The sequence below is a fragment of the Phragmites australis genome, chromosome 13 (assembly GCF_958298935.1).
Source record: "Phragmites australis chromosome 13, lpPhrAust1.1, whole genome shotgun sequence".
NCBI classification, from domain to species: Eukaryota; Viridiplantae; Streptophyta; class Magnoliopsida; order Poales; family Poaceae; genus Phragmites; species Phragmites australis.
In genome coordinates, this window is record NC_084933.1 from 29,798,737 (window position 1) to 29,812,349 (window position 13,613).

At 42.7% G+C, this 13,613-nt stretch overlaps 2 protein-coding genes across 2 annotated transcripts; one reads left to right on the forward strand and one right to left on the reverse strand.

Moving 5' to 3' along the window:
• The first annotated feature begins 3,688 nt into the window (after positions 1 to 3,688).
• Positions 3,689 to 7,675, forward strand: LOC133888015 (COP9 signalosome complex subunit 5-like). Its single transcript, XM_062328097.1, has 6 exons — positions 3,689 to 4,179; positions 5,329 to 5,610; positions 5,688 to 5,835; positions 5,944 to 6,023; positions 7,085 to 7,165; positions 7,262 to 7,675. The coding sequence occupies exons 1-6, from the start codon at positions 3,787 to 3,789 to the stop codon at positions 7,358 to 7,360; spliced, it is 1,083 nt and encodes a 360-aa protein (XP_062184081.1). The 5' UTR covers positions 3,689 to 3,786; the 3' UTR covers positions 7,361 to 7,675.
• A 2,297-nt stretch (positions 7,676 to 9,972) lies between these two features.
• Positions 9,973 to 12,328, reverse strand: LOC133888016 (uncharacterized). The gene is made up of 3 exons (XM_062328098.1): positions 11,509 to 12,328; positions 10,396 to 10,491; positions 9,973 to 10,286 (listed from the first exon to the last, which is right to left on the reverse strand). The coding sequence occupies exon 1, from the start codon at positions 12,311 to 12,313 to the stop codon at positions 11,567 to 11,569; it is 747 nt and encodes a 248-aa protein (XP_062184082.1). The 5' UTR covers positions 12,314 to 12,328; the 3' UTR covers positions 9,973 to 10,286; positions 10,396 to 10,491; positions 11,509 to 11,566.
• Between the last annotated feature and the right edge of the window lie 1,285 nt (positions 12,329 to 13,613).

The window sequence follows — 13,613 nt, forward strand, 5'->3', positions numbered from 1 at the left end:
GATGGTCGGACCACACACCAGGGGCATATGAATGTCAGCGGCGAGAACTCGATGCGGTGGTGAAAGAAGACACGCGGCTACATGAAGGGAAGGCACGAGGATGGCGCATGCTAGCTACTCAAAGGGAATATTGCACGAGGGGGCGAGGATGCTCACTGAGCATAAGAGTGGTGATGGGCAGGACGGGGGCCGGCGATGTGTCGATGCGATGGCGGCGGAGAGGCTCTGCTTTTCGGTGCGAGCGGCTTTCCGTCGAGCTCTTGGTGGAAGGACGATGGCACAGAGATGATGACGACCTATTGGTGCTCCTCGGTAGCTCGCGAGGATGGAACGATGACGGCGGAGCTACAACGACTAGCAATGGTGCAGCGGTGGCGTGGCGTTGATTTAGGGGGAAAAAGATAAACGAAGGTCGAACACACTATTTATAGAGGGAGAGACACATCAATAAGGCGGTGGGCATGTCGTGCTGTCCATGGTGAACAGAACGACGATGGCGGTGATATTTCTTGCGGCATGATGGCTTTACGGCGGTGGCAGGGTTGCAGTGGCGACGCACACGCCAAGTCACGGAAGTCAAGCTGCATCAGGCGCTCGGGCTGTCGGGAGTGGGAGAGAGAGAGAGAGAGAGAGCTGAGAGAGGGAGAGAGAGTGGGAGCGCGACCATGGCTGGTGCATTGAATGCAGGATGGCGGCAATATTTCTCGAGGGGAAGGTGACTGTCACGCTGAAGAAGGAAGGCGACGACGTTTGCAGGGGACCACGGGATGGGTGACACTTGGACGGCGCAGCGCGCAGTTATGACAAGTGGCAGGCCTATGCACGGGCGAAGGGAACACGAAGGTGTGCTGGTGGGCTGAGCCTGGGAAGAGGAGAACGGTGGGTTGGGCCGTGCAAAAGTGAAGAGGGAGAGAGATTTGGCCCGGGGAGAAGAAGGAAAAGAAAAATGATTTGGGTTTGGGTTTAAATTCAAATGAAGGTATTTGAATTTGGGTTTTGACTTTGGACTGGGCATTAATTCAAATAGATATATTTGAATTATAAATTGTATTGGACTTGGAGATCTGAGAGATGCTTTGAATTCAAAGAATTTGAATTTAATTTGATTTGAGTTGAAGAGAACTGATAGTAGATTCTAATTTGAGATAAATTCAAATTCTAATGTCCACACAAATAACCATAACAACAACAAACCAAATGCATATGAATTACTTCAATGCAAGGATTAATTTAGAAAAAGAAAAGAGGTGGCCTGGGAAGTATAGTTGGATTTGGAAATTGTTGGGGTCAAATTTAAATGGAAACATTTGAATTTGGCTTTGGAAGTGGATTTGGGTCCGACATAATTTCAAACTGTAATATTTGAATTATGTTTTGGATTTAGATCTTAAGATTCGGGAGAGGATTTGAATTCAAATTAATTTGAGCTAAAAGGAACCTAAGAATAGATTTGAAATTAAGAGACATTCAATTTCAAATCTCCACTTAAAAAACCATAAAAAACAATAAACCAAATATACATGAATCAAATAATGCAAAAAACTTTAGAAATTAAGGTAGTGCATTTTAGAATACTTAGTCAATTTAATATATATATATATATATTCATATTCATATTTTCTTGATTTTAATTGGTTTAATTAACTATAGCAAATTTTAATTTGAAGTCAAATTTGATATAAGCTAATATGCTAAAACTCAGGATGTTACAGAAAATCTAGCCTGGTTTTGCCAGTGTCGATGACAGCAACGCTCTCGGATGTCACCCCCCTCCATGGAGACTTTTGTCAAAGTGGCTTCCCTTCCCACCTAATGGGTCCTTCCGGTGAAAACTTAGTCTATTCTTTGGACTGGTGATGACGGCGCCATTGACGTCGCATCCTTCTTTGAGGCATCGTCTTGGAGGATCTTTACTGTGATACAGTGGTTGTCTACTTGGGTACTATATGGATGCAATCGACGATGAAGTTTGTACACACCTAGTCTTGTCAGGGCTTGTTGTAGCGAGGTTTCTGCCTCTTTGGAGCTGCATCTAAGGTTTATGATGGGCAACTGACATGCTTTGTCGCGCTGGCAAAGGTGGAGTCAGAGCTGCTTCGTCATGAGGTGGGCAACGAGCTTAGCCACGATGACATAAAATAGGGCTATCGTGCATTTCAATGGTGGTCATGGGCGGAGATGTGAAAATATAAAGGCTGAGGTCGTGGTTCTTCGTGGGAAGTTGAAGTTGTTGTGCTGCTAACGCGGTAAGTTTGACAACAATGACTCACGTCGGATCTCATTGGTTGTGTTTGTTCCGGTGTGTGGTAGCACATTATTTTGGTTTACGGTGGTAGTGGTATTTTCACCGTTGTGGTCTTTTCTAGTTTCAACTAATTAACCATGCGTTTGTATAGTTTTTGTGCCCAGTTTAACTCATAAATTAAGTTAATTCTTTTCTTCTATAATAAAATTGACAGATCTAGCGCAGTGGTTTTGGAAAAAAGAACTAAAAAAGCACCGGTCGAAAATGCAACGTACCATATCCAGTTAATTGATTATGTCGGTAGTCAGCAATTCAGCACGCATGAAAGATTCTTCAGATGAGACAGTACAGTTAATAAAATTAATCAACGGGTACGTACATTGCATCTTACCGCTGGGATTAGCTGTAACACATGGGTCAGGGTGGAGCTTCTTAGGACCAAGGTGGGCCGTGGCCGCCTTGCCCCCTAGCTGTCCTGCCTAGAAACAGTGTCCTCCCTGTTATCTTCTCTAAGCTTAGCTTCCCTCTGCAATCCTTTTCCTTAATTTGGACTCCTACAATTTTCTTCAAGCTCCGTCACTGATATGGGCGCTTGAACACATAGGAGACATGAACAGATAATCAGGTAGAATGATTAACTTCTGATGCTAATGTGGAGTCAGATGGAACAATGCCCGCTAGCTGAGGTTTTCTCTCGACTCCATGCTCAGATAGAGACAGAGGCTCCCGTGATGTGTGTTGCAGAAGTAAAAGGACGATCGTCAGAGGTGCGTTTTTCTATAACAAATTAAGCTACCATCATTTATCTCAAATTGCTCTTTCTCATTTGTCCCCATGATCATTGTTCATCGCATCAAATATTCTGTAAGATGTGACTTTCTATAATCTATCATCTATCTATCTCCAAGTTTTTTTTTTCTACACAGGGAATGGAATACGTGCGCATGCAGATGTAGGTGGAGAAAGGACACAAACGCTGAACTTTTTTAATTTTTATTTTTAAAATTAAAAAAATTGCAATTATATACGTCTATTTGAAAACTGTAAATTTATACTCCCGTTGCCTGTTGAAAAATTGATTTTTTTAGACCTAGGTGATATCAGCCACTACACCACATATTTTTTTTCAGAATTTTTCATGACTATTTCGGTTATGATTTGAATTTTAAGATCATTGAACTAACATTTTTTATTTTTTAAATCTATCACCATAGTTTTATAACCTTTCAATGGGTGACGGGAGTCTGTGTATTTTCAGAACGGACTCATGTATTTATAATTTTTTATTTGAAAAATATAAAAATATAAACGCTAGGGGCACGGCCCATCAAGCCCAATACAAAGTTGCCCCGAGGCAAAGCACACGCTTGCGATCCGGCCCATAGAGCCCAGTAGACGTCTCCGTCCGGTCCTCCACGTATTGCCACCGGGAAACCGAAGCAACAGGGACCCAAACCCAAACCCAAACCCAAACCCCTCCTCTTCGTCCCCTTCCTCCTCCGCTTCCAGTCCTAGGGTTTTGCCCGCCGCGGCGCAGCGCGATGGAGCCCACCTCGTCGGCGTCGATCGCGCGTCAGACGTGGGAGCTGGAGAACAGTATCCCCGCGGCGGCCTCCGACCCGGACGCGATGGACGCGATATACCGCCACGACGACGCGGCGCAGGCGCGGGCGCAGCAGGAGAAGCCCTGGGCCAACGACCCGCACCACTTCCGCCGCGCCAGGATCTCCGCGCTCGCGCTCCTCAAGATGGTCGTCCACGCCCGCGCCGGGGGCACCATCGAGGTCATGGGGCTGATGCAGGGCAAGTGCGAGGGCGACTCCATCATCGTCATGGACGCATTCGCGCTCCCCGTCGAGGGCACCGAGACCAGGGTTAACGCGCAGGCCGACGCATATGAGTACATGGTCGAGTACTCAACCATCAACAAGCAGGTGAGCCCTCCTCCCTTCTTCTCGTACCCTTCATTGATTAATCACTGCTCCGTTTGAAGGTGCCGATCTGACCAGACTGTAACGCTGCTACTAATGTGATGTCTAGATTATTTCCTGCTTCATAGTTTTATAACTAGTAGTACTTCATTATAGTTGTTAGTGCTGCAGGGATCTTCTGCTCATCTTGTTTGTATGAAAAGAACCGGGGTGGACTTTGACAATGCTGCTGATTTAACGTGGCTGTCTGTGATTTGTATTCGTGCATATGTTTTTACCTTTAGTTTGGCTGACTCCGTGTTGCTTGTGTGATGTTCATAGTTTCGTACTTATGTGCTTTCTTACTAACCTGTCTGGGTTGTGTAGTGCTACCCTTAGATTGGTCTATCAATCAAATGTTGGTAACATGATGATAGCTGATTTATGTTTACTGCATGACTCCTAAATGTTTATGATGTATATGGAGCAGTGCCTGTACTATGTAGCTCATTTATCAATTATGTGATTATACCCCGGTTAGTGTTATTGTTTTGAAGTTTTACGCCGTATGGTCATATGGAATCAGCGTTCCAGGAATCTAAATTGGAATGTTAAGTTTTTTGAAAACCAGATCTGTTGAATTTGCCTAGTAAGGTTGAGCTGTTGGCACATACCAACAAAAGGGATATGTTCGAATCAGAGTCACTATACATTTTGGAACAAAGAAACTACTTCTGATACTATCTGTAAAGTATGATTGTATCATATAGTACAAATCCTACATTTCACGGGCTTCGTAACAAAGAAACTACTTTTGAAACTATCTGTAAAGTATGATTGTATCATATGGTACAAATCCTACACACAAATTGCATTTTTCTGATATATGCATCATCTGGTTCTGTGAAATTTCGATGTGTTAGTGTGTGTTTTCCATGCTCGATGAAAGAATAAAACAAAAGCAGGTTACATTGGACTAGTGACAAACTTTAGTTCTTTGCTATTTGAGTACATGTTTTAAACATGGAAATGTGGAATGCATACTTTTATCACCTGATTTGCCTGCACTACTGGAGTGTTAGATTTTGTTTCAGGATTACCTTGGATCAGTTAACACTTATTCTGTCACCCTCAATTTATGTTAAGACGTGTGTTTCTTCTTTGCTTCCATAGGCTGGAAGGTTAGAGAATGTGGTTGGCTGGTATCATTCGCACCCTGGTTATGGATGCTGGCTGTCAGGCATTGACGTGTCAACTCAGATGCTTAACCAACAATTTACAGAGCCATTCTTGGCCGTTGTGATAGACCCTACAAGGACTGTTTCTGCTGGTAAAGTAGAGATTGGAGCTTTTAGGACATACCCAAAAGATTACAAGCCACCAGATGAGCCTGTGTCTGAGTATCAGACAATACCACTCAACAAGATAGAAGATTTTGGTGTCCACTGCAAACAGGTTACTAGATCGATTATCTGTTTTTCTTTTTTACTCGAACGTGTGGTTTAGTTCTGTTCTAACTGGATTTCATGCAGTACTATTCTTTGGATATAACTTATTTCAAGTCATCCCTGGACTCCCACCTCCTTGATCTGCTCTGGAACAAGTACTGGGTCAACACGTTATCTTCATCACCACTTCTTGGCAACAGGGATTATGTTGCTGGGCAGATTTTTGACTTAGGCAAGCATTTCATTTTTGAGAATTTCGGATTTCTGTATTGAAATTTGCTATATTTGGTTGTCTCCAGATAAATCTAAATAAACTTATGAACCCTTTTGTGCTATGCAGCTGATAAGCTAGAGCAAGCTGAAGGTCAGCTGGCACACAGTCGATTTGGTATGCTTATGCCATCACAACGAAAGAAAGAGGTCAGCTTCTGCATCTGTGTTCTCTAATCTAACTTGTGTGCCCATCGACGTTCTAAACTTTTTTTCGTCCATGTGAAGTTTGCAAATATGATACTATTTTATGTTGCACGTCGACCACCTTGACTTTTTTTTACGAGTTTGACTTTCAAAATTGGACATTCTTATTTAGTTTGTACTACTTCATTAATGAGCTGTCTCCCTTTTCTGTTCTTTGTTTTTTCAATAATAAGTTGATGGTACTGTTTGCCAGTAACATATGATATAAAGTTAGTCATGGCATTATAGTTCTGTAAAGTTAGTTATGGCATTGAGGTGATGACTGTTGCTTGGGTCATTTTGTCGTGACTTAGAGCTTCATTCGCCAGGGAAGGAGTGGGAGAAGTGGGATGAGGTTGTAAAGTGTCCTATTGCTGTTTTTGAAACATTGAATAGCATAATCAGGAGAGATAGGTCAGTAGATGAGTAGATATGAGGTCATGGCTTTGTGATTGATCAGATAAGTTATACGAATTTTTGTTAATAGAAATTTAACTTAGCAGGTAAATGAATGAGAAGTTGTGTAGTTCTGATGGTCAAGCCCCTAGGAAAGGCTGGCTATGTTTGATACTTTAATTACTCACATGTGCCATTATGTCTTCTTGTTGTTAACTTTTGCTCAACTACTTTATTGGGTGGATTCTTGATGCTGAGTTCACAAAACAATCTTTGTAAAACATATGATCCATCTTTTTGGGTAGGATTGGAAAAGTATGGCTCGTCTCTGAATAGTTTGTTTGGAATTGCACCGGATGTAGTCAAGTTTATCGTTAGCGGTATGTCTGTTTAGATCCACTCGAATCTTTCTTATTTCTTAGAATTGTAACACATTTTGTGCTCTCAAACATAGCTGTATTAACATATTCGCCTCTTAGGTGTTCCTCAAGTGCTTATGATTTTTTTTTGGGCATGATTTGTCAGTTAATTTGTTGTCTCTTGTTGATTGATCTCTGTATTGAATTCTTTTTCTTTGAGAAGTTGATAAGGTTTCTTCTTTTGTTTATTTTATTTTATGGTTTCTTCAGCAAGAGGAGTCTCCACTGGCTAAGGTAACTCGGGATAGCTCCAAAATTACAGCCGAGCAAGTTCATGGTCTCATGTCACAGGTGATCCCTAATTTACGTCTCTTGACTCTTGGCATGGTTTAATTCTCCTGGTACATTTTCTTACCTTGCCCTTATGTTTGCCATATGATGCCTTAGGTCATAAAAGACATCCTCTTCAACTCTGTGCACCCATCAAGCAAGGACAACACCAGTGGCCCTGATTCATCTGGACCTGAGCCTATGGTTGAAGCTTGAGAGTTACAGCGAAATGTTTCATTAGTTAGTGTTCTGTTCATGCTGGGCTCACCTACACTTGAGTATGACTTGTTCTATTCACTTCCAATCATGTGCAACATAGCTATCCGACTCAAACTGCGCAAGTTGAGTTACACTTGCCGAAAGTCTTAATAGAATTCTTCTGTAATTATGCATTGCCTTCTGCATTTTGGGCTGCTATTTAGAGGGCCGTGTAAGTTTCCTTACGAGAAATTTTTCTTATTAGTCATTAGAAGATAACCTAATACCCTGGCTGCCATACTAACTTTCATCCTTTACATGCCATTGCCGTCTGTTTGACCCCTGTATGTTGTTGAGTGGTAGTGTAAAAGACGTATTTGCCCCGGGTGGTGTACAGGAGCACTTTCCCCTTTCCCAAATTGAGTGATGGGCAAGCCGGCGAGGAGCAAGTGCGGGCGCTCATGGACTAAGGTGCGCTTCTGGTGGCCGCGGGCCACACTGGGTATGGTCGGGGAAGCTCACTAGAAAGGAAATGAGGCGGTGGTGACGTTTGCCCCAGGGGTGGAGAAGTTGCCAAGCCAAAAGGGTGGCATGGTGAACATCAGCAGGGCACACGAGGAAGCAAAGACCTGGGGCAGAGAAGTTGCTGCCGTCGTGGACCGGAGGATTTGACGATAAGGTGCAATCTGTAAGAGAGATGGTGGTTCATCTGGTTTTGGCTTGAGTTCTTGGCCGCGAGGTATGAGTGGGTTTTGGTTGGAAGCACGAGGAAAGGACGAGTTAAGGGTCTGTTTGTTTGGGTTTTTATTTTTGAAGAAGTTTGTTTCTGGTTTTTTGCTGGAGGGGCTGTTTCTCTAGAAGCTGTTTCTGTAGAAGCAGTGATCTATTTGGTAACCTTGTTTTTGGATGCTGTGGATCATGGCTTTTGAGCTGAAATTTCTATTATGCCTTTGACTATTTAGAGTGGATTTGTTTTGGTTTTGTAATATGGTATGAAGATGCAATTGGCACCCATCACTGGGGCTGACTCGTAGGTGGTGTACTGGCGTGACGCTTTCCGTTGGCAAGAGCCAAAACAGTGGTTTCGCGTTGGTCTGATTCCTGCCAACTTTGCTCGCCAAGGCACCAAAGCAACATAAATCAATGCACAAGCAAAGTCAAAGAAACTAACCCTGCAACTGACGGGTATTCTTAGAGTAATCTCTGAGAAACCAGATCTAATATGCTCCAGAGACAATTTACTTTCAACAGATATACACATCAAAAAGGTAAAGAACCTATCATTTTAGTAGTGTTCAAGAATAATTCGAATGGACCTTTGCTCCCAATGATCAATACTCCTCAGCATATATATCCAAGCTTTCATTATGCCACCTTTAAGCTATAGTAGTGTAATTGTTCAGCAGCTAACCCATCGTGACAGATCACAGCTAACCAATCAGGAGCAATCTTTTACTGAAATACATCACTCACGAAGATGGAGCACAATGCTCTCTGATATACACGGAAGCATATGTGGTAGCCATACTTCGTGGTTTGGGTTCAAAACCGTGCAAGGATTGGAAGAGTACGTGGCACCATCGCGAAGCTTGCGTCGACGCAAAGCTAAGTCGTGAAGGCACCACAGCCACCCGATAAATGGAGAAGAAAATATATCAAAATACCATCGGTGGTAGGTATGAGTAAACTACAAGAGAGAGGTATTTTAGAAAAAAATCAGAAAATTTAGAGGTCAAATTTTCTAAACCTATAAATAGAGTGGTAGGACTATGAGAGAGTTTGAACTAGTCACTTGAGTTTCCTTGTGCCACCCATTTAAGAGCTTAAAGCTAGAATTTTAGAGGAGAGAATGATGGGTGCTTAGCTTATATAGTAGATGAGAGTTTTGATATATAAATCTGTGTAATCCATCTAAAATATGACTGATCTATTTGAGTAATGAAGTTTATGTTTTTGCATATGCTTGAATTCCTCTCCTTCTAGTTTTCCTCCATTGGTTCCCTTGCAAGTTTGTAAGTTTTTTTTCGGTTTTCGATTTTGATTTTTGTTTTTGGGCTGAAATTTTAGCACCTTGTGAGATAATTCTTCTTGTTGCTAGAGGTATAAAATTCACACATACACGCTTGTGTGATAGAGCTTTAAATTCTTTTGCCTCTAGACAATCAACTTGGAGAGTTTCGTTACTTGTTGTTCATCTTTTCTTGTTTCTTTGTAAGTTGTGATATTTCGAGTGTTAAGACACATGGATTTATTTTAAATGGAACATATGGTTCATATATTATCCGTGGAGTCGTGTTGTCTCAAATTTCTCTTGTTAAAACTTCTCTTTCTTTTTTTTACTCCCGCTTGAGTTTTGAGGTGCGTTCGGTGATCTAAATAGAAGAAAGTCATCGATTTCATAAAAAAATTATTGAGCCGACTATTCAGCCATCTCTAGTCGTCAATCTCGTTCCTACACATGGCGTATGGCACGAGTGACCGAAATTGCGACTGGAGGGATCATCACATCCTCTTGTTTGTGTGACTCAACTCGCTTGCAACTCGAGGTGCCAAATACGATATATGTGCCGAACACAGTACCGTATTTGGCACCTTATGTGTCTAAAACCATAGGACCGACTCTTTTTCGATGTACGGTGTATCGAAAATGAATTTTTGGTAAATAAGATACTGAATACACTCATTATAATTGTAAATATGATAACCTATTGTCTATTTTTATAAATATAATACCGTATATTATCTATTTTTTATTTTTACCGTGCAAAACCAGCAACCTCCGGTGAGCCGTGAGCGCCTGACCACATGTACGCATTGTACGTGGCCTTAGCCGCCTCTCTTCGGCTTGGGAAAGCGGCAGCCCGGCGCTCATAGAACGATCTGCCTCCTTTGGTTTCCTGGCACCAAGCTTCTGGGCTTCTCGCCTGACCGACAAAGTCAACGCCTGGTGAAGAGGAAAGAATGTTTCTTGAGAAAAGAAAGAGAATAAATTACAGAAACCTATGGCGTAAGTTGCAAGAGTCTCCGCTTACACTCGGTAGCGAGTGGCTTACCTTGATACTTTATCAAAGTCGAACGCAGAAGCATTGGCTAGGAAAATAGGGCCACGTCGTGTACACAACCGTCCATCTTTCATCAAGAAAATGACACTACACATAAAAAAAAAGGTTACAGCTGAAAGAACGGAGGAAAGTAACCTAGAACACTGTCTTATCATAGACAATGGATCTGGCACCACTGCCTACCACGGTGAATCAAATAAACCCGTGTTGCACGACTAATGGTCATCGATAATAGACTTAGCAATGATGATTATTGGTTGACCTACAATATAATTAGGGGCGGAATAGTTATAGATCTAGAATTACGAAGTAGTAGCTCTCTCTTCTTACTTCTCATCTTTTTTTTTTTTTCTAATTCTTCTTGTCTCTTCTACTTATTTGTCATGCTCCACATTCTCATCTTTTTCCTCTTACATATTCAAAAATTGAAAGTGCTCTCAAGTGGTAACAGGCATTCAGCCCCTCTCGCGTCCCCTGCCGCTCAGGCGGGGTTATATCATATAAAATAACTTCTAGCTAGCTCTAAGTTCCAAAGAAAAGCTCTGGTTGCGAGCTGCCCTAGTCTAAACTATGGACATGCAGTTAGTGTGACCCCAATAACCATCTATTCAAGATCGAGAGTCTAGAGCTACTGTACTTTCGCTTGTGTTTATTTCAACCAGTAAGCCGCACTGGCGGAGAGAGATATCGTGGCCATGCCTTCAAACACAAGAATTAGTTTTACACCTTAAACTACAATGCGTTTTCTCAAGAGAGATTTATAAGCATGTCACTCGTTAGTTATAGAGACAATGTTTTCTCAAAAGATATTTTTATATTAACATATATCTCTTCTTTCTTTAATGAATGACAGCACTCTTGCCACTGTTTCAAAAAAAAAAAACCGTAAGCGCCCTGGAGATGAAGAGTTTAGAACGAAACTAGGGCTAGGCGTGGATGTCCTTTCGGCTTGGACGTCCCATTGAGCATTAAACTCACGAGTGAGTGATATACACGTTCGAAATCGTAATATTTTCACATTATATATAGTCCATGAATAAACAAGTTTGACAAACGTATTATGAAATAGCAAGCAGCAGTATGAAAATAAAATAGAATACTCACAATTAACGCCTAACAATAACTACCAAGCCCACGGGCCAACAGCCAAGAACGTAACAGTTCAACCGCCGCAGCCGCCACCGCCGCACCCACCGCCTCCGCACCCACCGCCTCCACACCCGCTGCCACCGCACCCGCCTCCGCCGCCGGAGTGGAGCGCCGAGCCGATGAGCGCGCCGGCGGCCAGCCCTCCCACCGCGCCGACGGCCAGCCCCGCGGCGCCGGAGCCGAGCCCGCGGCCCCCGGGCCTCGCGGCGCTCTGCTGCGGGTACGCGTAGCCGGGGGGCGGCTGCTGCGCCGGGTAGCCGTACGGCCCGGCGGGAGGCGGCTGCTGCGCCGGGTACCCATACGCCCCCGCGGGAGGCGGCGGGTTGCCCTGGCCGTAGTAGTAGACGTTGTTGTTTTTGTTCCGGCGCGGTTTGGCTCCGTCCGCGCAGCCGAAGGCGGCGATGGCCGCCACGGCCACCGTGGCGGCCACCGCGAGGAGCACGATCGCGACGGGGCTTAGGTGAGCGTGCTGCGCGGCCACAGCAGCGCCGCTCGCTACGGCGTCGTGGACTGCGAGAAGACTCGCCCGCACCATCGCTCTTTGCCTCCGTGGTAATCCCGCGAGAGAGGAGAGGAACAAGAGGAGGGGATAATAAGGGGAGACTTCGAGTGCTTGCGATTGGTCCGTTTCGTTCGAAGTCTTCGGCGATTGGTTCGTCTTGCTTGCGAAATTTCGAGTTGAGTCTGACCAAAAGAATTTGATTTTCCAGCTCCACCTCTCTTTCGCACGCAATCGCACCGAAGAAAAATCAGTGTTCATGAACCACTACTCTTTAAATGTAGTCTAGCAATTTTTTTTAATAGAATAATTACAGAAAGAGATATAACGTAGGATATTTTTTTTAATTTTATTCATCTATATTTATAATAAGAGATTTTGTATCGTATATATAGTGTTAAAAACATCTGATAGATAGAATCGAATCTTTTAAAAGATCGAGACTGACAAATATTCGATTGTAAAACTTCATGTTTTCTAACCCTCTCTCTTAGAAATTTCTCATGAAATACATATGTCTCATCAAACTCTCCAAAAACACAATAGAAAAAATTGGAAGAAAGTTTACATAGCTCGTGATATGATCACATAAATTACCTCATTAAAAACCTTATCATGACAAACTTTATGAAAACTTATCTAAGAGAAAATAGTACAATCCACTCAAGTATTTTATATAATCTTTATGATTAACTTTGGATACTTAATCTTTTTGACTAATATTTAATCCCTTTTATCGGTATTATGTGAAAATTATCCTTTGAAATGTGCAACTTTCTAAGCCTAGTCAGCTCAATGTCACGAATACACATCTTTCAAAACTAGATGCAGTGAGAGACTTAAGTGAATAAAACTGCAAGATTTTTATATGATTTGATATGCATTGCATTTATTTCATTCATTTTATACAATTCATAAGCATAAAAGAACTTAGTAGGCTTAATCAAGTTACTTTTCACATATCTCAATTGCACTTATGTAACATATGCATTATTATCTTTATAGATAATGATAAGGGTGTTAGTAATGTTTAAACCATATGACTACTGGATATGATTGATCACTATTCTAAGTCATGCGTATTCCCGTGCAGTGAGGAGCGGTGGCAGACAAGGGCGGGGAGGAGCGACTCCCGGTGAATCTGCTCAAGGCGGGGTTTGCAGAGAGGAGTGGCGTCCGGTGGAGCGGGAAGGGACAGGGAGGGAGTTGGGGAGGAGCAGGGAGGGGCAAGTGGCGCCGAGAGGAGGGGTAGAGTTCAAGTACTAACGGGTTAAGGTAAACCGGTTCTACCTGTCATATATATTGATGGGTAAACGGGTTTTACGGGTATGAGTATACCTTACCCATATCCATACCCGTATATTCGTCGGGTAGCGATTTATGTCCACGAACATACGTTAGAAAATAAGGAACAAACCCAATCCTATTAGGGTATTTACCCACGAATAAACGGGTAAACAGGCAAAACTATCATTCCTATTGCAGAGGTTTTTAAGCAAGAAAAAGTACTTTCAGGTTTTTTACAAAGTCTTAGGATTTATACGCAAAACTTCAAGATTTG

Coding starts and splice junctions, on each gene's coding strand:
- LOC133888015 (XM_062328097.1), top strand. CDS start 3,787: ATGGAGCCCACCTCGTCGGCGTCGATCGCGCGTCAGACGTGGGAGCTG. Junction 5,611..5,687: donor TTGGTGTCCACTGCAAACAG/GTTACTAGATCG, acceptor GATTTCATGCAG/TACTATTCTTTGGATATAAC. Junction 7,166..7,261: donor TTCATGGTCTCATGTCACAG/GTGATCCCTAAT, acceptor ATGATGCCTTAG/GTCATAAAAGACATCCTCTT.
- LOC133888016 (XM_062328098.1), bottom strand. CDS start 12,313: ATGAACACTGATTTTTCTTCGGTGCGATTGCGTGCGAAAGAGAGGTGG.